Genomic DNA, 26,893 nt, shown 5'->3' on the forward strand with positions numbered 1-26,893 from the left:
TACCCTCAGCACAGCCCTGCTCTTCCAGGCACCTACAGGAGTCTTCCCACTACCAATCCCACAGTATTGTCCCACAGCAGGTAACAACTGCCCAAAATGGAGATGGGAAGCAGTGGTGTCTCTTGTCTGGCTACATGCAGTGTTATGGTATTGCTCTGTGCAGCAAAACAGACTTGGCCTCTGCCTTCTGGGTATGAAATGTTTGGTTCTGTTATGAAGAGAGGAGAGTAGAAAGGAGTAAATACCATAATATTGTTAAGGTTGACTTCCTCAAGGTCAGGATCATTGCTTTGTATTCGTTTCAGAGTTTCCTCCACATCCGTTGAGTTCGGTTCCTCGTCAGGAACTGGTTTGTACTGTGTGGGCTTGATCACACCTGCAAGTGAAGAGCAAGACAGGTGAAACTGAAAGCACCCTGAGCAGCAGCATGTTCCCTCTGGGTGTGTTTCTCCCCTACCAGAGGCATTGCTGGGAGAGGGAAGCATGACCTGAAAAAAACAGACACAAGATGTGAGACTGAACACGTGCTCGTCAGCTCCATCTGTGCTCATGCACCCAGAAACGCTGCCTGGTGCTGGGGCCAACCATCACGGGACAGCTGGTGGCTTCTGCTATGTGCTCTCAGGGTCCAAAACGGGGTGATGGAGGCTACACTGCCTGTGTGGGGCAGTTCCCTGGGCTGTGCTACCTCCCGGATGGCACCAGGGCAGCAGCCGAGACCGTACTGGCTTGCACAGGGCAAGGATGGACCAGAGACGGCCCCAGCAATCACAGGCTGCTCTGACATTCACGGCTCCAACCTCCAGCCTAAAAATAATTCCCATTTCACCTCTGCTAGCAGCTCCAAAGCCAAACACTTCAGCCTGCTAGCACTCTAAATCACTTACTGTTGAGCCCTTCTTTGTTGACGATGGTGCTGCTCCCCAGAGCCTCGTAGTACTGCTGGTTGCTCATCAAGGTGTGCATGCCAAGGATCGCTGCAGAAAAAGAAAAGGAGGACACAACTTGAGTTATTGCAGGCTCCAAAGCCAGGAAAAGATGCACATGTGCTGTACTGCCCAGGATGGGGATCCGTAGCACATTACCTTTCCCTGTACAAGCTCAGAACAACATACAAAGGCGGGACCAAGCCCCCCAGCTGCCATAAACACACAACAGGGCTCCAGTGTGCTCCCTTGTTTATTCCAAGGTAGCATGGTTCATGGAAGAGGAAGATCACCTTGCAGACAACAAACAGACAAGGCTTCCCAGTAGCCAACTTGATTCAGCATCACACAAAAATAGCAAGGGGAAGACAATAAAACACATCCCAAAAAAATGCCATTGGTAGGATTTAATCTACAGGGTCCAGCCCAGCAGGACACCCTCATCAGCCTTGCTCACCTGGGCATGTGCCACACACTGCGACAGCCCCGTCTGCGAGACGATCTGTGCCCCACGCAGGACCAAACCAACCCCTCAGGCAGCAGCACACCAGCTGGCTGTCATCCGGAGCGTAGCAACGCACACCATGCTCTCACCCAACAAAAAGTGGTGGCGGCGGTGGTGGTGTGCTTTCAAAACTGATCTTTGTACGCTTGGAAGTTGACCTTGTGAGAAGCTAAAGCTCTGCTGGCTCGGTCGAAATGCAGAAAGTGATGGTATGCACAAAATTCAAAGACTCTAGGAGCCCAAAAGCCAAACTTCTGTGAATTTGTGTATCTCAGGCCCGTGACTGCGAAACCAACGTGCAAACGCACATTGAAACATACCCAGGGGGATCTGCTGACATTTTTGCCAGCTGCAAATGAGCAGTGGGAAGCTAATGGCTTAGAAATATTTGGGCAAAGATTCTGCTTACAAAAATAACCCTGCTACTCACAGAAAGTTCCTGTTTGAAAATAAACTGGGTTTTTAATCAACTTTTTTTTTTTTTAATTTAAAATAACTGTATGACTTTCTAAAGAAAAATGCAGACATGTGAATACTTGTTATAAACAGACACACTTGAACAAATTTTGACCTCTGGATGGGCACAGTGGTTAAGATACATAAAGGAGAAATCTCTCCCTAAAATTCAAGCACACCACTACAATGGCACTTCGCTTTCCCATGAGCTGCTCCTCTTATGCTTGGCTGGCACCAGTCTGTCACCATTTGCTCAGTGTCGTGGCCAAGAAGGGCTGGGGGTTACAGGAGAAGGCTGTCCCAAAGGCCCATCGCATGAATGGCATCTGTTACGGTGACAGCTCACCGTGACTCCACGTCTGGGTTGCACAGGCGGGACAGCCTGCAGCAAAGGGTGCCAAGGAACAGCACCATCCCCTTCCCCATGCCATCCCCCAACATGTCCCCGGTTGTACTGCACAGGGCCAAGCAGCCTCCGTCTGAAAGGCTGGGCACTTCAAGTTTGCTTGTTTGTGTTTCAGCTGGCCCTTTACCCTGCCCTCTACTCACAGCTGAAATTTTCAGGAGTGCAACACAGCTCGGGAAAAGTGATTTACAGGTTCAGCATTTTGGGGATACGCACACACCCCAAACACAGCTTACTCTGGCAACAAAATCTCTCCAGCAGCCAGGACTGTGAATACCTGGAGTGCGGACAGAGGCACAGGAGCTCTTCCAGGACTTGTTGGGAGTCACGCACAAGGGCTATCCCACTGGCCATGCCAAGGAAGGGACCCAATACATCACGGCTGACAACGAGCCCTGCTAAGTGGGCAAGAGCTGTTTCACAGCCTTAGCAAACTTGGAAAAGCAACGCTGCCACTGTCAACACTGAGATTTCAGCACAGCTTGTATCACATCAGTTCTTCTGCTGCCACTTCAAGTGTATTCTCCCAACAATTGCAGAATGAGCTGCCCCAAACAGTATTTCTCTGTGAAAGTAATCGTTGCACAGATCTGGAGCTTAGAAAGGCAGAGTTTATAGGATAGGGCTTTATAGGACTCCAGGAGCACAGTAAAAAAGCAAAACCCAGAGATGCAGTGCTTGGCCAGGGTACATATGTTGGAAGCCTTAACGCAGAAAGACATTTCTAAACCAGAATATGCTATTATTATTTAGAAGCCGTCTAGTTGGTGTGATTATTCTACAGGCTATCTTACAGACTTCCAACAAGGAGGATGCTGCTAGGAAGTATGGAAGTCTGAAGGAGACAGGTCTGGAAGAAGAAGCCAGTAGCACTGAAATACTCATTGACTGCTGGACCAGCAGGGGACACGTGAGCTTGTTAAAGCACCAAGGGGGTGTTCATAAGCTCTTTTGGCATACGACCAACTGCACAATTTGCAAGAAATCCTTAGCTTTAAAATGTGTTGGGAAAAGCTCTTTAACAAAGAGCAGCCCTGAGTGTCCATTGAAAGACTGCTCTAACCTAACAGCTCCTTTAATAAGTTGGCACCAGAAATCCACATTCTCACTGGGTCTGCTCAATTGCTTCCTAGATAGAGGTTTGGCTTGAAGAAAGCTGTGCTGCTGAAGGTGACAGGCTGCAATTTGCAAGATTCAGTGGCAGAGACAGGAGAAGAGATCAAATAGCGCACTCTGTTCCCTTGATAAATCCTTCTTCTCCCTCCTCAGCTTTAGTCCATGCTCCTGATTAAATCACATGGGCTGAGAGTAACTCTAAATATACCCTTCTTTTTTAACAAAAAAATAAATCCTGTCACAACTGTCAGCACTCAGATAAACATCAAAAAGCTCAACAGCTTATTTCCCACAAAAGAACAAACAACAAGAAACTAGTCGTCAAACAACCTGAACCCCCCAATTCACATGAAATTGTTTTACCAGCAATGTCACAGAGCTCTGCATCGGAGGCATTAGCAAGGGCTTCCTCCAGTTCTGGCTCCAGAGTCACGCTTTCCAAAACAGGATCCATGGGCTTCTGCTTGGGAATCCAAGCTTTTCCTATAAATGCAAAGTGAGGTCACTCTCAGGATGGCTGTAGCAGCTGCTTCACAGAAAGCCCTGCAGACGCATTTCCATGGGGTGAGATTTGCACAGTGGGAAGGACAGAGGGGGCACAAGGACCTAGAGAAAAAGCAGGAGACGCTGAATCCCTTCCCATCAGCTTGCGGTCTAAGCCCTGCTGCGAGGTGAGCCAGACACCTCCAACTGTGGACCTGGACTCCTTCAGCAGCGTGAAGGGCTGCATCTACAAAAGCCCAGAAGTACGTTTGTACAGGATGACGACAGCTCAGCGCACAGCACTCAGAAAGCCACGCACAGCCTGGCCCTGCAGGACTTCACTTCTCTGAAGGCTGCATAAAATGGATGGAGATTTGCCAGCACTCACGTGGACCAAGAGAGGCCAGTGGCTGGAATCCAGCACTGTGCAGGATGGGTTCTGCTGCTGAGACAGCCGCGGCTGCCAGCTCCAAATGCACGGTGGCAAGGCAGATGGCACAGGAGTCAAAAGCGGGTGGGAAGGAGGCGGTGGAGGGGGTCTGGCAGCAGGCAGGGGTAGTAGTCAGCCATCCAGCGAGCACACAGGATGTAGGGAGGAGCAGGCGTGGGGCAGCTGGTCTGGCTCAGCATCGCTGCAGAGGACAATAAGGCAGAGGGGAGAGACACAGAGGGCATGCCAGATGGGACACCTCCGTGCTCCATCTCCCGGGACAGCAACAGGCCAAGAAACAGGCTTTTTCCCTACAATTCAGAGGTGCAAAGTGACAGGTACAGCTGGTGAAGCAAAGCTGCCATCTCAGCTGCTTGCTCGTGGCCTTTTCTGAAGTGGGGGGCTGCCCACATGGGCAAGGGGCTGTGCAGCGAGTGGTGCAGCTCCAGCCCAGCTCTGAACAGGACAGGAGGAAAGGCCTCAAGTTGCACCAGGGGAGGTTTAGATTGGATATTAGGAAAAATTTCTACACCGAAAGGGTTATCAAGCATTGGAACAGGCTGCCCTGGGAACTGGTTGAGGCACCATCCCTGGAGGTATTTAAAAGACAGGTAGAAGTGCTGCTTAGCGACATGGTCTAGTGGTGGTTTCGTCAGTGTTAGGTTGATGGTTGGACTCAATGATCTGAAAGGTCCCTTCCAACCTAGAAAATTCTATGATTCTGTGAATGCCATGGGCTCCCTGGCATTCCCCCATCCCGATGCCCAGGACAATCACCGGGCGAGCCACCTCCATGTCTCTGCCGGAGCTGGCTGCGCCCCAGGGAGGTGTGGGGGGTCCCAGGGAGGGGACAGGGTTCATGGCCCTGGGTGGCTGCTCCCAGCTCCTAACAGCTCGCTCCACCAACGGGCAGGTGGGTCTCTCTGTGGAGGCTGAACGGGTCAGGTCTGAGATTTCACAGCAGGGCACCTAAGAAAAGAGAGAGGTTTGTGGTGTTTTAACAGATCATGATCTTTGGCAGGGAGCAGCCTGGTAGGTAAACCCAACGCTGCTGCCGGACGGGAGGAGGGATCTCAGAGGATTTTGGATCAGTCCCCTCCCCTGAAATAGCCCAGGATCACTGCAGAGAGATAGCGAGCGCAAAGCTCTCTGCCTGGCATGCCAGCCAGGACTATTTTTGTCCCCCCTCTCTGAAACCAGAGTCAGCGGCACCAAAGGGGACAAACAAAGATCCTGCTACTCAGGGATGTGCAAAAAACAGAAGCAGCTAAATTTAGCCTCAAGGGAAGAAGCAACTGCACTTCGGGCTCCCCCCGGTAAGAAACGGTGTCTGCTATGAACAGCCTTTTGCAGAAGGGCCCATCTCCTGCCTGTGTGCGGCCGCCCCGGCAAAGAGGGAAGGAATCTGCCTCCTGGGACACAGCTGCTCTCGCAAAAATAGTCAGAGCATCATGTGTACCCTCTGGGTACTGCGCAGCTAAATGTCCCCGTTGGGCTGGTCCCTTCAGCTCTGGCTTGGTGCAGAGACCCAGAACCGTTGTCCCACCAGCCACACGGCAAACCGTACACACCATCTGGTCAGTTCAGCAGGGAATAGGAAAAACAGGGCAAACTTAATTCTGCCGTCACATGGTAACTCCTTTTGACATCTCACTGTCATTGAAACTTCTGGGTTTTAGTTTTAGACAGCTTCCTATCTCAGCCATGCTGTATTACAAGTTTGATCTTTAAATTAAATGGTGCATGCAAAGAGCATTATACATGAGAACACAGCACATACGCACACACCAACTCCTACCCTGTCCAGCAGCATGGCCAGGGAGAGCAGCTCCCATGGCAAACTGGTAAATCACCCTCCAAACTGCAAAGAGAGCGATTCATTTCCAGCTCTGCCACAACTGTGAATACATTATTTGCCATCTCTGGCTCACAATCAGTGTAAGTTGTGTCTTCACTCAACAGGGTGTTACAAGTGAAAAGATGCTTAACGTGTTTGAGGTCTCACCAGCTTGAAATATGATTAGCTCAGACCAGAAACCGAAGACTCAAAATGCCTGAAATACCTCTGTTTCCTGCGGAGCACTGCTACTACCTTCTGGGCTAGCCAGGCAGGTAGCCAATGCTGGGCTGGGGTATGTCTGAAGTTGTGAAATCGCTCTTCCTGATAGCACTCAATTTACTCTTTTCATTTACTTCTTTGAAGGAGAGCTCTTTTTTTTTTTTTCCTTTCTTTTCCCTAAAAATACCACCTGAAGTTTTATTAAATGGGCAGATTTAACGCAAGCTCTTTCTCGGAGAGGCACGTTGATCAGTAAGGGGGCGGCTTTGAGGAACACCTCAATTGGGAAACATGCTCACACACCCACATTTTCATGCACTACTTCTTTGACGTGGGGCAAGCAATAGTGTAAAACAGTGTTCACCCAGATCTTCTGCTGCAGGGAGACCATGGTACGGAGGAAAGAACAGCAGGGAAAAGCTGCTGAGAAGTTGCTGGAACCCAGAGGCAAGGATTGACGGGCCCACATCCCAGGTCAGATGATATTCAGAGTGCTAATGAGAGCAGTAAAGTCTGGATAACAGGACCTGTCCCAGGAGAACAGGAAAAGATGCCAGAAGGAGGCAAAAGAGAAGAGGCAGAGCAAATCCCTTGCTCAAAGGCCCCAGGGCCACACACAGAGCAGGGGTGCAGCAGCCGCCGCCAGGTACGGTGCAGGAAAAAACATGCAGAAGAAACACGCAAACTGCCAGAGGCTGGGAAATGAGCCTGGGGTTGTCAAGAGCTGATGAAGACTAGATGGGAACTGCTGGGATCATCACAGCTAAGGGGAGCTGTGGAGTTTCTCTATACCAAGATGAAGTTCAGAGTGTAGGGATGGAGCATGAAAGGTGACGGTGGAAAACAGCACAGCATGCCGAGCTCGCGGGAGGACAAGGCACAGGAGGAACAAGAAAGGACAAGATGATATCTTCCCTGGAGCTTGATACAGCTGCAGTGGGATGAGGACGGAAAGAGGCTGCAGAGTGGTACAGCCTCTGTCCACCACTTCACAACATATCAGGCGGTACCCAAATCAGCAAGCACATGGACCTCTTGAGCACACCCCAGTTTACTGGCCAGCCTGGGCTGGGGCTAGACAGCAGGGAGAGCAGATCCACCACCACAATGGTGTCACAATGGAGTCATGCTGAACAACACGGCTCAGACCTTCTGCTGTGCACCGGCTGTGCCTTCATCGTGATGCAACCAGTGTGGCACAAAGGATGACCATACCTCTCTTTTCACCTGTGAAAGGAACCAAGTCTTCTCTGTCTTTAACATCCTTTGCCTGCTTTTCTAGGTGGGCCATGAGTTCCTCCCTTTTGAATGGGCCGGTTGGTGGCTTTTGCGTCTGATCCCGCTGCCTGAGCCCTGCCGGCAGCAACGCATTCTAGGCATGGAGAGGAGAAACACAGGTTATCTCTGCAGGCCACGATCCCCGTCCATCAAACACTCCTCCCTCTCCACTTTCCTCAATGCACTATCTTTCTTCCACATTGCTGGACAATTTGCTTCTCCTTGTGTCCAAGATTATCTCCATCTAGCCCCACTCATTCCCACATCATCTAAGACACATAACGCTCCTTCCCCCCTCCTATTTCAAATGCTGTCTCCACTACAAGATCTCCATGCTGCCAAGTGGATGTTTCTCTACAACAGCAGCTCCAGTCCTTTCTCTGGGGGCTCTCAGCCATCCCCTCCTGCTCCTCCTAGCCCCTTCCCACACTCCCACCAATTCTGCTGCCTCTTTGCAACAGTCGCAGCACCAGAACCACGCTGCTAAACTCAGCTGGTCTTCTTCTCCCTGTATGTGTCTGTCAGAGTGCCCACACGCCCCACATGTCCCAGCAAGAATCAGCTCAGGGAGATCCCATGGTCTTTCCCAGAGCAGACCAGAGAGACGCGGTGGTCTCTTCTGCCCTTCATGATCCATCACAAAACTACAGGCAGGGTCTCGCAGAGACGGTCACTCTGTTGCAGAGCAAAACCCCGGCAGACCTCAGCCCTTTTTCAAACTGCCTACTTGTTATTCAGTCACATTAGCCACCACGGGAAGTTGCTTTGTGCCTGACACATATGGCATGTAAGCACCTGCTTATATTTAAATATAGAACAGCCTTAATGCAGTAAGTAAGACTGTTCCCAGATTTGACACTAAGCATGTTCTTTAAAGCTTTGCTGGATAGAAGTCAACATTTACTTTTTAAGACATCCAAGGTGATTTTGAACAACACGCTGATTTTTCCAAGCTTGCCTAATAAAAGTAATTAATTATAATTTAAATCTGCATCAGTGAAAAGCCTGGGAAGGAAAATGACTAATAGGAAACAATTAGACTTGGGCAACCTTGGAGGGAAACTTTGGAGACCTGTGCTAACACACAAGGGAGGAAGAGGAAACAGCTTGCTTCCTCAGGCTTCATGCTGTGAGAGCGACCAGGCAGCCTTCATGCTTTAACTTCTGGATGCAAGCTACACCTGTACTGACAGATGTTCACGATTATTTTACTTTTCTATATCTTTCACAGAATGCTGCCCAACTCTGTGTCTTCTGAGGCAGCTGTAATCAGCCCATCAGCCCATACGCTTAATCCCGGGAGCGAGCCTGCCACCTCTTAATTATTTTCCTGTGCTGCAATTAAAAATACTGATGATGCAATCTACACTGCCCATCGTTTCCCCCCCGAAACACTAACTGCATGTTGCAGGAACAATTTCTCACTTGGCAGTGCCCAGCCTCATCATCTAATGTGTCCGTAGCCCAGAGGCCTGCCAGTTGGCTCTGCACAGCCCCTGCTGGGGCCACAGGACAATGTTGCCTCCAAAAAGCTTTCATTGCTTGGCACCAGCAGGCCCAGTGTTTGCATGTGCACAGCTCCGACTGATGTTGGGAGGTTGCTAAAAAGCAATTGTCCCATTTTGAAAAAATCTGGGATTTGGATTTCTGCCTAAATGGAGGAAAATTGAGACCATTTGAAGTCTCTATTGAAAAAAACCCCACCCAAACAAGCCGCAAAACCCAAAAATTTCCCTCCGAGGTGGCCTGATGAGAAGCAGAGAACCAGTTTCCGCAGGTTCACTGCCCTGGCTGACACCGGTGCTGCAAACCGCAGTGCTCGCCACGCCGGAGCATGCACCCCAGGGCAAGGGCCGGGGAATATCACAGAAATGAAGTCCCACTTGTAGCCCATCCTTGTGATGGCAAAACTGCTTCTGTAGACAGTCTCCTCCACCCTTGCACTGCGTACAGGCTCTGGAAAGGGTCCCACTTAAATACAGATTACTAATGCAGCCCATTTCCCACCCCCCGCCAACTACTGAGATTTACCACCTAGCAAATCTCGTGTAAAAACGACTTACATCAGGATCCAGCTCTTCCAGTTCATTCTCTAACTTCCTGAGCTCCTCCTCTGTCAGAGCCCCAAGGATCTTGTCTTCATCCAGGTCTCGGTATTTCTCTAGCTCCTTTCTGTAAGACATCTTAGAGGAGTCTCGTGAATCTCACTTTTATGTCAAAACTGGACCTGAAACGGAAACAAGCGGCGTTAACACTGAATACATGAAGCGTGACACTGCAGCCCGGCTGGCTGGGGAGCACCGGGTACCGTGGGGTTGCAGAAGATTTATGTTTTAAAGCATGTCTGACTTCAAAGCCAGGCCAGATTGCTCAGGGCCTCCCCCCAGACCCATCCATATCCCACATGCAAGTCATCCCCCGTGGTCGTGAGAGCACCACAACTTCAGTGGCACATCGCTCCATCACGGGCTTACAGGGCAGCGCTGGGGAAGCACCTCGTACAGGACCCCAGCTAGAGATGGCTTTCTCCAAGCAACGCTAGATGTTAACGAAGTGTCCTAGGCATTTATTTCCTTGAAGGACAATAAACCACAAATCATAACATCTCTCATGCCCTTACAAGCCCCCAGTAACACCTCCCTGCACGTGGCACTCCAGATAATGTTGTCACCAGGTGGGAAAAGAGATTTGTAGCACCACTGAGAACCTCCGAGCCCTCAAACCTCCACGAGGCTACAGTGGGCGGCCCTCCTTCCCGTGTTTTAAACCCTCAAGGCGATCAGGAAGTATTATCCATTCGTGTCCAGGAGGCTGCCAGTTAAACGTGCCATTCAGTGACCCACCTTCCCTGCCACAACACGCGCTTGCATGGCTAGGCAGCTGGTCCCTGCACGCCTAAACCAGACCTTCGAGAGGAGCAGTGGGAGTAACCCACTAAATGACCTATCCGGATAATCCCTGCTGACCCGGGGGTTTGTGCCACGTCTCCTAATGTAAAATGCCGTACACAATCGCACACACGTAACTGGACTTCTGCCAGCTCTAAAAGACTGTAGTAGACCTTCTACAAAGGTCAACTTGCTTAAAATATGCAGGTGGGTTAAAAATACACTCACTACAACACACAGGAGTGTATCCCACTCTGCTTTTTGGCTGAAAGTTTCCTTCTGCTTCCTAGCACTATCTGTGTATTCATATTTTTTGGCTCACTTTTTGTGGAGAATATTGAACTCCAGATGATTTAAACAGACCTTTCTTACAGTTTTAACAAAAAGTTTTGCTGATCTCTCAAGGGGCATTTACACAAAAATAACAGCAAGGCCAAACATCTTCTGAGTTTCTATAAATGGCCTCTTTTCAGCTTCTGTGGAACGTCAGAGCCCAACCCCGAGTGACATCTCTCCTGCCTTGCCCATCCTCTCAGGGCAGGTCATGCTCTCATGATGGCTTTGCGTTAGTGGAGACGTCTCCTTACCCAACTCACAGCGCAGCTGCCATTCCAGATAGGAGAATTATCTTTAGCTTGGTCACAAAAGGGCACATTAACGCACACATGGCCCGACAGCAAGCCCTTAAATTTAGAGCCGTCATCTGGTCAGACGTTCGGTTTCCCACTGGTGCGATGGCAATTCCTGCATGGCTCGCATTCCTGCCACTCGCCACTTGGGAGGTGGAGGGCTGGCAGACAGCACCTCCTCCATGGCAGTTCAGAGGGTGAAAACCACCTTTTTTCGACCTTATACTGAAGCGCACGAGCCACGACTAGTCTGTATTTCGTATTCAATTTTTAGTTTTGGCTATTCTGCTGTGGAAGGAGCTGGGGCTAGGAGGAGGCAGGAAGGCAGAGGATAACCCACCCCGGGGTGCTAAATTCCCTACAATGGCTTAAAATACCCACACCTGCCACTCACATGGCAACCTCTGTCCCGGCTACGAGGGGATGGCCACCCCCAGAGGCAGCCACAGCCCCGTTCGAGCCAGCGGGGGTGGCCGGGATGGGACCGGAGCCCCCCCCAGGGCTGACCTTGTCCCCTCCCGCCAGAAGGACGGAGGCTGTCAGCACCGAGGGGCGAAAGGCAGGAGAGACGTCGGATGTCAGTGCCCGCGGACGGTGTTTCTGGAAAGCGCTCCAGGTTTCCAGCCCTCCTGCCGCGAGATACGAAGCCGGGGCCACGCGTAGCAGAGGCACTGGGGGCTGGGGACAGGCGGCGAGCCTGCCGAAACACGGCCGAAATCCCAGCGGGGGAGAATTCCGCCCGCTGCCTGCCCGGAGCAGGGCTGCCGGAGGGGACGGTGCCTTTGGCAGCCCCGGGGGTGCAGCCAGAGAGCGGGTCGGCAGCACCAAGGTGCCTGTGGCGGCGGTGGGGGGCTCTGTACCCGACCAACAAGGCGTGGGGGTCTGGCGTCGCATCTTCCATCACCGCCCCCGGGAGCACTGGCTCTCCCTTATCTCCACCTCCCTGGCCTCCTCCACCCTATCTTGCCAATGAGTGCTGGGAGAAGAAGCAAATCCCCCGTCTGCTGTAAATGGCAAGGGGGCTTTGCACTGCCAAAAATAAGAGAGGAGGCAAGTTCTGCCTGAGCATAGTCGTTTTCTTTTAGGCAAGGCGCAGGAACACCCACCCCCACAAACATCTCTCCCCGAGCCCGGCCAGGGTTCAGGCTCGGTTTAACACAGACTTCCCCCCTCCCCACGCTCCAAAAAAATAACAAGGTCCTCCAACACAACTGCAATATTATATTCAAACTTTAACTCCACACACTACTGGACGTTCAGGGAAGAGTTAACCCCAATTAACGACAAATCTGCTCCATCAAATCTATTCTCAATGGCTTCCTAAGAAGGCAGCTTTGATTTCTTGCTATTTTTTGTTAAAGCTACCAATAGACTTTTCTTTCAATCAATGAAAGAAACATCACACAAAATATAAACATAATATACAAAAGCTGCACAGGACCGGCACTATTAAAACTTAAAGCCCTCAAAAAATTGAAATTCATATTGACTGCTGAGATAGCAAGGCATTAGATCTCATTGTCCAAAGTATTCACCAGACACATTAGAAGACAGCCCAAACACTTGCAACTTGGTAAGTCTGAAGAGCAGAGAAGTTGGTATGCATGAAGACCAATAAAAAGGTTCAAGGAAAAAAATGAAACCAGGTGGGAGAGGAATATACACCATAGACCATCTACAGGGAAGACTGTTCCTATCATGAATATAGGAAAACAAAGCAAAAAAGCCAACACTTGGGATTATGAGGGGGATAGAATATTTTCATTTTGAAAACTGCTGAACAAATAAATGAACACTGTAGAACAAGTGAAAATGAAAAGCATCCCATATGGCACTGGAAATACTCCCTTCACCACTCTGCACCAGTACAGCCCTGCTGCAGCACTGTGCCCTTTCTGGGGCACCAAAACCCAAGAACAGAACCGACCTCCCCACAGGGGACTGGTGGAGACCTGGGGAAGGTGGCCCATGCGGGACCACCGTGTCCCATCCATGGTGGAGAACTGGCACGGGGACAGGACACGGAGCAGGGGGAGCAGGAGCAGGGCAGCAATGGGCTCAGGCTGCAACAGGCTGTTTGGGGGGGCTGCAGGGCAGCACAGGTACCACCAAGCTGGGGGAGCTGCAGGATCACCCCTCAGTGCTCTGACAACACCAGGAAAAAGGGCAAAGGAGAAAGCAGCACTGGGTAAAGCAAACACAAACAGCAGCGAGGAAGATACATTCCAAGAAAACATAAAAATGTCGCAGGGAAAACAGAGAGACGGATTTCCCCGGGGTGCCGTGGGTGTCTGGTGCAGACCTCCACAAACTCCCTCCGGCACCAGCACATGGAGAGCAAAGGGAAAGTGTTTCCCACCTTCTCTTCATAAGCACACGGGGAGAAGGAGCGACTAACCTCAGCGACGACACAGGGCTTTTGGGTGATAAATTCTGTTATCGGTCCAATCCAACCCCGATTCCGGAGGCTGGCGGCAGGCTGCAGTGAGCGGCTGTCGATTCCACGGCAGCACACCGGAGGGTTTGGTGCATCCTCAGCCACCGGCCACACCACAGCTGAAGAAATGAGCATTCCCCCCTCAGCAAGAACAACCCTCAGATCTCCTGGGAAGCTTTTTCAGTCCTTTGAAATAAGAAAGCAGACCAAGAGCTTGGTTTCTGAGATAAGGAGGTGGCCAACAAGCGTCATCAGCATAGATATCGGTGATTCTTGGAGAAACTGCCAAGTTTGAAGGCAGGCAGCTGTTCAGGATGAAAGCTGTTTTTAAGCAGCCCCAAAGGCAGGAGTTACTCTCATGAGGAACTGCCTGGCTTAAGAACAGTTCCTGTTTGACTCATGCAGGGTTTTGATTTATGAGAATTTTTCATAGCTTAAGTATAAACCCGAGTCAAAGTTCAGAGCTATTATTTTTACAGTATAAAAATAATAAACCAGTGTCAACCAGCCCCCCTTTAGTTGCTACAATTTCTTTTTTCTTTTCCTTGACTTTTGGTGTAACTTTAAATATAAACACCACGGCTTTTTTTGGGAAACTATACATACCTCAAGCGACCATTTCCTGTAAACTCAAGAGAAGTTAAGTCTTTTCTGTGCATACTCTTAGACCTCAGCAAATCACCCAGGTGTAAATCCAAGATACCTGATGTGCAGATGAGAGGAGCAAATCAGCTCCAGTTGGCTTCCTAAATGAAGACTGTGTTTTATGTGCCTTCTCAGTCCTCTGATAAACCTCAAAGCCATCAGCTAACTCTAATGAAATCCCACACACAACTCAAACCCTAATTTCTTGTCAAGCTACACATGCCTGCAAAGGGTCCGTCAGCACAGGTGGAATGTGTAGCAAGCCTAAGGAATCTCCTTCATGGGGCAGCCAGGGAATGAAGGAGAGATGGGACATATGCAGGGAGGTCCAGGGGAAGGCTGGGTACCAGAAACACCTGGAGAAGGGGGAGACGTTAGATGTGGAAGAGCTGGGGCTGGCACAGTGGGGATGGTGAGATAAAGGACATCTATCCACCCAAAAGTGAGTCTCTGCTGGTCCCACAGCTCATGGGACAGCTTGCGAGCCCTGGGCTTGCATCCCAGCATACCTGGGTGCTGGTGTGCAAGAGCCTGACTCCACAGCCACCCTGCTGTTTGAGCCACTGAGCACCCCAATATCACCAGTTCCTAGGAGTTCCAAGAAGGGACCCATGAATTAGGGCGGATGCAGTAGCAGCAGGGAAAGATGCCCATCAGCTGCTTCTGAGACATCTAAAAACATGGGTCTATGTGAATTTTGCAAAACCCAGTAGCAAAGCAGAGCAGAGCACAGGAGGAGCTGGATCCGTCCCCAGTGTCATCACACAGCCTCATGTACCCGAAGCCTTGACCACTGGATGCCTCCTGTCACTAGCTACCGTGGTCACGAGGAAGTCAAATGCAGGTGTGCTGGAACAGGAAAGCTCTCCTCCCAATGCACAGGTACAAACGTCACACCTGGAGCCAGCTGTCCCTTCCCTGGCAGACACACGCAGAGCCCAGCAGTGGCCTTTGAGGTGACCACACGGCCCATATCTGAGGCAGTGAGATGTTTGCCCCATTTCAAGTGAACATACTTTGTTCTCACTAAACACCAAATCTTTCCTCAGAGGTGCACAGAGGAAGGACGTTTGAATTCTGGTTCTGGTTCAACGCAAGGGGGTTCAGCTACCTTCCCCTGAAACAAACTGTTCAAACCACCATGAGCTCAGCCGTGGCTGAAGGTCACCTTGGCTACGTCCCTCGCTTCTACAGCACGAGGGCAAGTATCTCAGCCTCCAGGAGACCATCACAGTATCTTGCTTTGCAGCTTTCTCACGCTGAGAAGCCCCTGTGCAGCTTGCAGAGTAGCCAAGCATCATCTTGAATGATTCTCAATAAAATAAAGCACACAAGGTAGTTGATGCCCCCAGCCCCTGCTCAGCAAGCAGTGTCCATCATGTGTATCTTCACCCCTTAGCCTTTCCACAGCTGAGCTGGGCAGTGCCAGCACATTCATCCTCTGGATGAGAGGACTGGACAGAGAAAAGACAGGGGAAGCTCCAGACAGGGGGAAGCTCCAGACAGGAGGAAGCTCTGTCATGGCAGATGCAGAAAGCAGAGCTCAGCACGCACCCTCACTGCTCCAAGGCTGGCCAGCCATCAGCTGGAAAGACTGAGCCCCTCGTAGCCACCCTGCAAATAGCTCATGCTTAATGAAACCCAACAGGGGATCTGCTGTTCCTTCAGGAAACTCAAGACTTCTCCAAGGAAGATCTGGATTTCCTCTGATTTGATAAAAAACTGACAACCAGCAGCTGTTAACCTAGGACACACTGAAATTCATGTTCACCTTAGTAAAATATTTGGAAAGAAACACCTGGAAGGAGGCATTGTGGATCTATCAAAGCAGACTGTGACTTCTGCCTTTCTAAATGACATGCCAGCCATGCAAAACACCTAACGCTATCTGAACCTATCGTCACCACCTGGAACCCTACGTCAGTGAAGTTCAGTATACCGTAGACAACACTTACTGATGCTGCTGCTTCATTCCCATGGGGATCCTCATGCCGGAGCTGACATTCCCATCCTTGCACTTGACAGCTCCACAGCAAATGGTTGGTTGTCCAAGGTCATGCACTCACTAGGAGAAGTTCCCTGTGCTCGACCACCAAAGTAACCTCTCCCTTAATCCACTGGGGCTGAGGGAAGCCTTACGCTGCTCAGGCTCCCCTGGACCTTCCTCTCCCCTTGCGTGCCAGGAGGTGCAGCTCACCCCAATCCTAACCCAACACTCAGAAACCGCCTGTACCTCCCGGCTGTCCTTTCCTCACCACCCCTGCAGCCTGCGAGCCACACGACTCAGTACCGGCTCTTACCAAGTGATCTTTCAGGGCCACCCAGCAAATAGTCCGGATGTTTGGTGACCAGGCAACACACAACAGGGTCAAACTCTGCCAAAGCCCAGACACAAACCATCCCAGCTCTATCTCCCCTTCACATATTTTTAAGGCACACACTTGTAAGCACAGTTATGTGTTCTCCTATTTGGGGTGAGGTTCTCTCATGCGCCTGGCATGTACTTAATTGCTTAATTACTAATCCCTATGAAAAGTGCATGGGCTCATTAGTGACACTGTGCACGCAGTTCCTGCTCTGTAAGTTGAACCCTTCCACTTGGAAACTTCACAGCTGGCACCATCCACGCTCAACAGGGACACTGGGTTTCTTGCCTTGAACTCCTGTCAGCCCTTGGATGGACTCGTGGCAGGGAGCAGCTGAACCTGCACCAAATCTGAATGAGACACTTAACAGAGGTGGGACCCTCATACAGTCTTCCAAGGCCTGAGGAAACAAAGATACCACCTCCAGCTGGGAGAGCTAATGAACCGCACGGTGCTGGAACGGGGCAGAGCTCTGGGGAAGCATCACTGCAGCCTTGATTCCATGCTTCTCCCAGGGCATCTGCTACCGGTTGCTGCCAGCCAGAGTATCCTGGGCTGGACAGACTTTGACCCAGGATAGTCTCTGATGTGTGCTTATCTCATCTACCATTAATGAGGAGGAAGAATTCCCTCCCAGGAGGGTAATGAGCCCACGGATAGGGCAGTGGGGAGGTGGGGTCTCCATCTTTGTGGGTTTCCAGACGTAGGCCATATGAAGCCACAATCTCCTCCTGGGTGAGGAGAGATCTGCTGTGAGCAGGGGATGGACTAGAGAACTGCTGAGCCACCGGCTGTGCCGGGGTCCTGTGACAAAAAATATGCAGCCGTTTAGCAACACGGAGCCACGGAACATAATTTTTATCTCCTGTTTCTTCCAAGAGTCTGGTAATTTTACAAAGTAAACACGTTTTGACTACAAAGTCCTTGCCTTGAATAGAGAAGTGAAGACAGTCTTCCTAGCTCATGATCTGCAAATGGTTGTCAACTACAGAGGAAAAAAATCAGAAAGCAGATCCCAGCCTCCTCCCCTTGGAGCCGTGCTGGGCTTTCACAAAAACTCCACGGTGCCTGGAAAACAGTGAAGCAGCAAACAGAAAAGTAAAACAATTCATCTGCAAACATTACATTCAGTAGCACATCGCTCTGGGGGGTGGAGTTACACATCTAGCAACAGGGGACAGGCGCTTCTCACAAAAGGATCGTTCAGGATCTCTTGAAAAGGTAAGTAAAACTGTCCTTTGGGTGAGTGAAAGCAGAACATGGGCAAAGGAACTCAGCAATGAGATAGACCAGGCTGTCTCCACATCTGTTTGAATTTCCCAAATACACCCAAGGAGGAGGGGAGGCAACAACATATTCCCAGTATTATGCAAAAACATATTATCTGGCAAAAAGCCAGCAGACCATCACAGCTGAGAAATGTGCGGAGAAAAGAACAAAATGAGTCAGGCTGGAAAACAGCAATGCTGAGGAGGGGCAGGGGGCGGGCGAAGAAGCCTGACAGGAGGAAAAACAGAGACCTTGAAACGAGCAGCAGTGAGCACGCGATGCAGAGTGCTTGTTAGAACACCCAAAGGCCTGTACAGTAGGGCAACAGGTACAGGGGCTGTCAAGGGACAACAGTGCAAACTCTTCCACATGACTACAAAAGGCACTCGGCTCTGGGCACCATGGTGCCCACCAGGCAGTGCTCAGCTTTAATGTTGTGGCTCAGCTCCCCCTTCCAAGAAGACAGAAGACAAAGGGCTCACCACCATAACCTGAAATAGGGCTTGCATGCCCAAGTTTGTCCGGCATTTGCTGTCAGCTACTCTGAGAGAAGATGCCACCTCTCGGCACAAGTCTTGTCTCTTTCATGAGAAATGAGGACTTCATTCTGCACTCCCGCGTGAGCTGGTGGTTCACACATGAGGAAGGGATTTTATATACGCTTAAAAATAACCTCCACCACGTGGCTGAGCACCTCTTTGGCTCACGGCCCAATACCCAAGGAAAGATGTAAAGCAACTAGAGAAAGGACCTCTGCCTAGGAGGAGGGCAGATGGGTCAGAAGGGGGGCAGTGGGCAACAGGTTCTGCCCCAAAAACCATCCAGGACCATTTTCAAAAGCAGAAACAGAGAGATGAGCACATCAGGAAGGCACGTGAGTGGGGGCAGGAGCTGTGTCCAGCTGAGTGAAGGAAAGTTATCCTGGAGATAGGCAGCGCCTTTCAAACAAGGCAGTGACTAATTCAAGCTGGACAAAGTATGCGTATGGAAAACGCACCACCGGGGCTCAGGGAATCTTCCCCCGTGCTAATGCCTACTTTCCCCGTACGAAACCGGCGCAGCTTTCTATTGATCCATCCCCTGGAGAACCATTTCCTAGCACAGCTCCCAGGATAACAAACGCAATAGCCGTAAAAAAAAAAAAAAAAAAAAAAAAAAACCACCAGCACCCTTCACCAACCGGCTCAGCGCGGCGCAGGGCCCTCTCCTCCCTGCCCCCCGCTCCCCGCCGGGCCGGGCTCTGCCGCGGACACGGGTGGGCACCGCCGGCTGCCAGCCCTGCGCCGCGGGGAGCTCGGCGACAGCGACCCTCCGGGCACGGCCTCCCGGCAGGCAAGGGAGTACGTCTGCATGCATGCAGGCAGGGATGCAGGCAGGGATGCAGGCAGGGATGCAGGCAGGGATGCAGGCAGGGCGCCCCAGCGCACACACCCCCCCCCCCCCCCCCCAGCCCTCCCCTTGCGCGCTGCCGGGCGCAGGCAGAGCGGGGGCGGCCGCTATTTATGTCGAGGCGGTGCCGCCCGGTGCCGGCCAAATATTCCGCCCAGATAAGGACCGGGCCGGGCCGGGCCGGACCGGGCCCGCCACCCCGCTTACCGCAGCCGCGATCCCAGCCGAGCCGAGCCCGGGCGGCGCGTCCTGCCCGCACCCGCCCCGCCGCTGCGGGAGGCGGGGGGTCCGGCCCCGGCCCCGGCCCCGGTCGTCACTCAGAGAGGGGCGGCCCCGTCGCCCCTCCCGGCCGGGAACAGCTGTGGCCAGCTCGGAACCCGCCCCGGGTCCCAGGTTTGGTCTGTCCTTACCCTCCGCCCGCAGCCGGGAGGAGAAACTGGCCCCGTCCGTCCCCGGCGCTGCGGAGGGTGGCAGCCCGGCAGCAGCAAGGGCGACATTTGCTTCCAAGGGGGTCTTTCCTGCTTTTAACGATTTACGTGCCAGCCTTTCCTTCCGCGGCAGCCTCCTTCAGAGCGCCGAGCCGGGCGCCCCGGCAAAGCGCCTTTTTGGGGAGCCCCGCAAGAAGTGGGGACCCAGGCCACCCTGGAGCACCCTGAGGCTGCGGCTGGAAAAACTCCTTCCCCGGGAGGAGTGGTGGAGCCCTGGGACGGGGACAGCAAGGGGGGTCTCAAGGCTCAGCCGGACCAAGTCAGAGGCGCCCTGGGCTCGGACTGGGATGGCCCTGCTGTCACCGCTGCTGGGGCCCTGGGGCTGCGAGCATGGGGGCTTTATAAAAGCTTCTTCCCCACAAACGCCATTGGTACCGATGCACCCACTGATTCCATCTCTTACTTAACTTCCTGTCAATTTGCCCCATACATCCAGCGACAGCCACCTCCAAGTCTGCCATCAGCCCAGGGAGCTGCCTTCCAGCCTCGCGGTGCCAACAGTTTTAATGACGTTGCTGCCAAATCTCCTTTCCCCCATCTCACCTTTGAGTCACCGTAAAGCCCCATGGATTTGTCCTATAATCTTTTTTAACAAATCTCCCACAAAGTATCAGCCCCAAGCTCCTCCGTATCTCTGCCATCCGGCCTCTGCCAGCATCCACAAGCTGAGAGGTCCCCAGGTGTATCAGAGGAGGGCAGCCCACCTGAACACTTCTCCAGCTCCACACTCCAGGCCTTCATCTGAAAATGCCCCCCTGTCTCCATAAGGTGGTACTGGCTTCCTTTTCACAGCTTGTCATAGAGGTGATCTGAAGTTCTGCATCCTGTGGCATTTGGAGGAAAACCAAATAGCCCTGGGAATACTGCCCACGACTAGGTCAAACGAAGGATACAAGTGGGGACCCTGCCAAGCAGTGGATTCAGTGCACGCCTCATAGAGGTGAGCTGGATCGTGGCGCAAGTCACTGGTATCATCCCAGCTGCCGGCAGGAGTGAAAAGGGAACTTGGAATCACCCAATTCACCGATTGGCCCAAATGCCTGAATTTCTTCAGGCTGAAGGAGCCTGACAGGTAGGTACCAGATCAGACAAACCTAGATGCCAGTATCTACGCTACCTGCTTACCAACTGTCTTTCTCAAGGGTATGCAAGCTGTGAGCAGCTCAGGAAGGGATCCACCAGCACCACCAAGCTTCCCTACAAGCCCATGTTGGCTTTGCACTCAGACACGCACGAGCCACTTATTTTTTTAATCCCACCTGGCTTCTGGTCAGATCTAGCTTTGTGGGCACCAGAAGTTCATCCAAGGTGAGCGCTCCCCTTAGAATGCACTCAGCCTGTCTCCACCAGGTGAGACGTTAACCCAGCTTCTCAGCACATTCGTTTTCAGTGTAAGTATCAGGCATGCTGCATTTTTAGCCGTCTGCCATGACACCCTGCAGTCATGATCTTGCCGCAAAGCATCACACCTTGTACCAACTGTTCACAACACACCAAGCATTGCTGACTCCGGCTGCATCTAAACCCCTCTTCAGAACAGCTCCCAAGGTAATGGCTTGGCACACGTGAAGCGTGTCTGCTCAGGTCACAGGCTGCTCTTGCCCTAGCCAAGTTCTAACCTCACAGAGCAGGACAATTCTCCTGCTCCAGACTTCCAGTCTGAAAATATCAGCAATGAACAAAAGAACATAAAAGGAAGCTTTCAGGCATTAGGAAGGTTTGAAGTGAGGGGTTTTGTTCATTGCATGATTCTTCTTCACTTTTCCTGTCTAACGCAACCAGCGCACGAGAACGCAGGCTCTCAAAGGTTTGCCTGATGTGCAGCAACTGTGAGAAGAAAGGATGAGTGTGGTGAAAACAGGGAGACAAGAAAAGTCTCTCTGAATGGAGAAAGATTAGCCCAGGAATGGAAATCTTGGAGACAGGAATTAATTTTGGGATGGCAAAGAGGGTTCTTGTGTTTCTCCAGTGAAACAGAGTTCCTCAAAATGACCCGGGATGGACACACTGGGAGATGAGAACAGGTAAACTTAAACTTTGTAAATTTAAGAAAATACAGGTGAGGTGGAAGAAACAGAAAAGAGGGGTTTTGAAAGTGCTTAATTTTCACAGCCTTGGGAAAGCAGGAGATTTGCTTTGGGTTTTTTTGTTTTTGTTTTTGTTTTTAAATTATTACAGTGCCATCTGTTTTGCCTAGGTAAGGAATGGTCATTTTCCAGTTTATAAAACTCACAATGATCCACAAAACAATGTTTTAACAATGCTCCATTCCCTTTTCCTGGCAGGAAAGTTATCTTGGGTGGAGTCCCGAGAGTTACACGCTCCATCTCCACATCCCAAGGGAGGATGAGTTGGGCTTCTGCAGATACATCCTCCCTGGTTTTGGCATTTATAATGAAACAGAAGTTCCAGTGAATTTCAGGCTTTCCCTCTCTCTTTACAAAGATTGCCTAACGCCTACATAAACTTAACCTTTCTGCAATTCAAGCCTTTACGCGTCCTATTTTCCCTACATGTAAACCCATATTCTTTATCAGTGGGAACTTCTAAAAGTGTTCCCCTCCTTAGCCCTCTCCTTTCCAGACTAACTACAAATCCTTCTATTTAATCCAGGTTTTCTAGACTTTCATTGTTCTTGATTTTATCTGGATTCTCTGTAATTAATCCACATCTTTCTCGTAGGACACTGCCCAGAACTGCATGCAGGAATCCTGTGGAGGCTTTTCTAATAGCCCTCAGAATGGAAAGGTCTCGTGAAAGAGTTAACTCCACCACCTGCTCTATTCAGACCCATGCCAAACCACGCCTGGTGAGGTGTCATGCAGTACCAAAAGCAGAGAAACCATTCACAACAAACCCCAAACACAGACGGCTGAAAAACTGAGGCTAAAAACCGCACTGCATTCTGTGTGAATTAATGAGTTATACAGAGCAGGCCACTCTCACGCCTCATAAGGACAGCTACTAATTATGCTACCTACTTCATGGATCAGGAACCTCAGCAAACTCAAAAGCATTCAACGTTGTGTACAGCCAACACCTCCTGCAGGTTTTTCAAAGGCAGAGCACAAAACATAATCAAACAGCACTAGCCAGGTCAGTTAGCAAATGTATCAGAGAATCTTACAGGCTAGTCAGTGGGGTAAAAAAAACAACACTAAAAGCAGGTGTAAAATCATAGCTCTGCAACTGAAATCACAGATGGTGTTAAGAAGACAGTAGGTAAGTACCTAAGTAATAGAAGAGTACCTGTACTGCAATGGAGTAATGATGGAGCCACCTAAGGCAGTGGTGGTACTGTACAGTGGGCATGAAGATGGGGAGACACCTCAGCGCAGCCTCTGGACACAACGTATGAACTGCAGGCAGCACTGCGTTAGTAACTTTGGGTTGGGCGCACACTCAATGCACGCATGAAATGATTCACCACCTGGATCGTGGTGCTCTTGGGTTTGCTGGTCATGTAGACTGCACTGTTTTACCCACACACAAAGCAGCCTCCGTGAACTCCAGTATTGAGCTGTGCAAACGCCTCAGACACCAGGAATATTGTCCTTCCTTCTGGGCTTTTTAGATGCTGCAGCAGCCACTGACAACCAAGGAGAGGGTGAGGCATGCTCCAGAAGGAGCAGACAACAAGCTCAAAAAGCACCTTGAGTCTCTTGAACATCTGCCCTGATACTACAAGTGTAGAGCCCCAAACCCGGGGCTCCATCAGTTCACAGCAGCAAATCAACTACAGGCCAACAGCTGATGCCCAAGTCTCAAAGGATATAATCACAGTGTGGGCATTTCTCACTGAACCAGACAAACTTCAAAACGTTCCAGCAAAATGCCCTATGCCATTACAATTATCAATTAACAAGTCATCAAACTTTTGCAGATGAAGGTGGCATATGCTCTTAGACACATGAAAACTCTCGCTCTCTTCAGGAGATCAGGAAAGAGCTTGTCTCATCCTAATGACCTGCACCATTCAGACTTTCAGGCTCATCAGCAGTCCCACGTCCGACAGGAAACCTCTACATGGACGTTTATCCTACTGCAGTTCATCACCACATTGAGTCCTTCACCTGCATTCTTCACCTTCTCTGCAGTGGCAGCTGAGGAAGGAGAAATTGATTAATATGGAAAAATAGCAGTATCTCGGAAGTTAACAAAAACTTCTCTCTCAACAAGTACACTTAAAGCGTCTCACCTCAGCATGCTTAAAAATGGACAGGACCATGTTCACTAGCAACTTGCATGAGATCAGCAGTTGGTTAGTTTATCACTGCCCATCCCGTTCATAAGGGCTCTGCTACATCCTGCGTACAGTCCAGTCAGAGAAGACACTCAGCAGACTTCCAAGAGGACTCCGTGCTGCTCAGCTCAGACCTCCTGCAGAACTACACCAGAATTAGACTAAAAGGGGGCAGGTATCAGTCTTACATGCTTGAACAGCTTGTTTACTCAGAATATTTGCATGCATTTTCTTTCTCCTATCGTAATGTCACATATGCACTGCACTTCTCAAGCCACGGCTCCCTTTCTGTCCATTCCCCTTCACCCATGCAGACAGCACACTGGCAGGATTCCTTAGCTCAGCTTGTGTATCACTGGAAAGATCATACAGCTCTGCACAGCGGAAAAATCCCTTCTGCTGCCACTCACTCCGCAAAGCCTTAATACTGTGTTTAACAATCTTAAGGGACCGCAGCAAGCAAACTCAAGTCTAGGCAGCAGACTATGAAATATAATCATGTCTATACCCCCTTTAAATATTTCTAAGGCCAAAAATAAAGCAGGCCAAAACCAGTGTATTCAGAGGACTTTAAGCACCAATCCCCGTGCTTACAGGACATTGCTTGCTCCTGTCTCCAGGGAGCACCAGTCCTTGAAAGTTTCTCAGAAGCATACAGGAAAACAAGCTATCGAAAAAGAGGGAAAGGAATGCCTTCAATTTAGCAATCGGTCAGGGGGTGGGGTGAGGAGGGGAGTGGAGAATTCAGAAAAGTGGTATCATTGCTAAAGAACAGCAAGCAGCCTAGTAAGTGTGTGAAGTGCATACCTTTCTGTGAAAGCTAAGTCCCGCAAATGCCATCTCCCAAACAAGGCACTTTCAACTACTCAACTCTTATGAAGTTAAGGAAGTGGAAAAACCCCACCAATAATGCATGTCTCTAAATTCAGATAGGACTGCTTCCATGTTTCCCAAGTAATAAAAAATGCTAGTTAAAGGGAGGAGTACCCAATAATGGCTCTGAGTAATAGCTATGAGAAAAAAAAGCTCCCTCAAATTAGGGAAAGATCACAAGAACAAAAGTCAACATTGTTTTATTGATAAATAACTTTTTTAATATTTTCACCCAAACATTCTAGCATTACAATGGTAAACAAAGTGCAAATTTTCAGGAAGTCAACTGAAGTCAACAGAACCCAAACTTGTTAAACAAATCTTTTTCACAGAACACAGGTTTTTAAATTTTATCCCCTTTATGTCTTCAAGGCCATGTAGTAGTTATATTTCTCTTAAAAGCCTGTTACTTATTTTATTGCTAAAGAATCTGAGCAGCTACACTTCAGAAGTGGTGATTAATCATCCTTTGAAAATTCCACAAGACTTTGAGACACAAAATCATGAATCCATATATCAGTATCTGGATGAGATGTGTCCACGAGGAAAGTCACTATTTTTCGATCCCAAGAGTTAGCACTTTCATTAACTGCCTGTATCTGTGCCACCAAGGGTTTCTTCTCTACAAGATTCCGAAACACTATTGATGCCTCTTCTGACCACTGCTGGCTTTTCACTCCTAGGACAAATGTAAAGCAAAACAGAAGGTCATTTATAGACTAGACCAATCTTAATGATTAAATCTATAAAGCAGTGAGGGGAATTTAAATACTTGAGAAAACAGATGTTCAAGTGCTACTGAATGGAGCTTAACTCTAGAAAAGAAACACAAGCTCACTCATCTCCCACACAAACAAGCTTAGTTATTACAGAGACAAGGACATTTATTTTTTCTTGAAGTCTAAAGATAGGGGCAAGTTTGCAGAAGTGAAAGGCAAATGCACTGAGTCACTGAGCCATTCAAAGTATATCAGCTGCTGTGCATGATCAAGGCATATTAGGAAACATGACAAAAAGGAAACTAAAGATCCTTTCCAAACAAAATATTTATCTGCTGCCTGAGCTTGCTGAAATTATTTGTCCTGTTTGCCTTTGTTTAGATTGTTTTCTTCATCTCAAAGCAGCATCAGCTACTAACACATCTGCCAAACCTCCAAGTCCCAAACTAGACCTGCAAAGAGCAGAAACAAAGACAAATACTGCCTAAATGCCTCCCAACTGCTGCTATTTTTTTTAGAGCAGCATCTCACAAATCAAGTCTGCTCAGGGATGTGATGCTAGAACTCAAAACAGGTTTCTGAATATGGATGCAAGAAAGAAGTTGCTCCTGCAGACTTGAAATTCAGTCTCCCCAGGCCGCTGCTGGTGTACAGCATCTAGACACAACGGGCTCAAATATCGTGCATGAACACCCAAACAACAACTTACAGATAAAAGGAGCAAAACAGCAAAGTGACAATGCTTTGCCTTTAATATTAGCAGCAGCCTGCTGCTGACAGGACAGGACAACACAGGAACACAGCTCCTTGCAGGTTACAGAAGGAATGAGAAGTCAACAGTTCATCAACAGTTAAGAAAGGGTAATTAATGCTAAGAAAGGCTGGTGAGGAAGCAAATGGGATTTTACAAGGAAATAGACCAGAGATGGAGAGGTAACAGACATGAAAAGAGAGATAAAAAAGTGGAAGAACAGCAAGACAATAGTTACCAGTGTTCCGGGCTCAGTTTGCCTGCTCTGACAATATGAAGTAGCTCAGAGGCCAACTTAACTAGCTACTTGGGATTCTGTGAAGCAGGAAAATTGGATGACTTGCAGGCTTGCTCAGCTGGATTCTGTACTCTCCCAGCAGACAGACACAGCTAGAAATCAGTTTCATTTCAGCACTGCGCTCCTAGGACCCCAGCTTGTTGGTAACACATCCATCATCACTAGTTTAAAGCAACTCCCAAGGTCACACTGAGGCTATACAGGAAAGCAGATCCTAGGCAGAAGGCAACCTAGGATCT

At 49.9% G+C, this 26,893-nt stretch overlaps 2 protein-coding genes across 11 annotated transcripts in view; both read right to left on the reverse strand.

The window, feature by feature from the left end:
- The window catches only part of TMOD1 (tropomodulin 1), a 28,867-nt gene extending 9,311 nt beyond the window's left edge, over positions 1-19,556 (reverse strand). The window contains exons 1-7 of one of the 6 annotated variants that reach the window (XM_074166480.1): positions 19,490-19,556; positions 17,553-17,692; positions 9,723-9,886; positions 7,597-7,753; positions 3,773-3,892; positions 888-977; positions 246-376 (exon numbers count right to left, since the gene is read on the reverse strand). In XM_074166480.1, the coding sequence (XP_074022581.1) occupies positions 246-376; positions 888-977; positions 3,773-3,892; positions 7,597-7,753; positions 9,723-9,842 (618 nt within the window). In that variant the 5' untranslated portion in view covers positions 9,843-9,886; positions 17,553-17,692; positions 19,490-19,556. Of the gene's footprint in view, positions 1-245; positions 377-887; positions 978-3,772; positions 3,893-7,596; positions 7,754-9,722; positions 9,887-13,574; positions 13,800-16,213; positions 16,544-17,552; positions 17,693-19,489 lie in introns of those variants that run through there. The other 5 variants (XM_074166478.1, XM_074166477.1, XM_074166476.1 and 2 more) reach the window with 5 other exon arrangements.
- Positions 19,557-25,051: 5,495 nt separating this feature from the next.
- TDRD7 (tudor domain containing 7) overlaps positions 25,052-26,893 on the reverse strand; it is a 54,586-nt gene continuing 52,744 nt past the window's right edge. For all 5 annotated transcript variants that reach the window (XM_074165852.1, XM_074165853.1, XM_074165854.1 and 2 more), the window contains one exon: positions 25,052-25,565. In XM_074165852.1, the coding sequence (XP_074021953.1) occupies positions 25,345-25,565 (221 nt within the window). In that variant the 3' untranslated portion in view covers positions 25,052-25,344. The remainder of the gene's footprint in view (positions 25,566-26,893) is intronic.

This window comes from Numenius arquata, chromosome Z (genome assembly GCF_964106895.1).
Source record: "Numenius arquata chromosome Z, bNumArq3.hap1.1, whole genome shotgun sequence".
NCBI lineage: Eukaryota > Metazoa > Chordata > Aves > Charadriiformes > Scolopacidae > Numenius > Numenius arquata.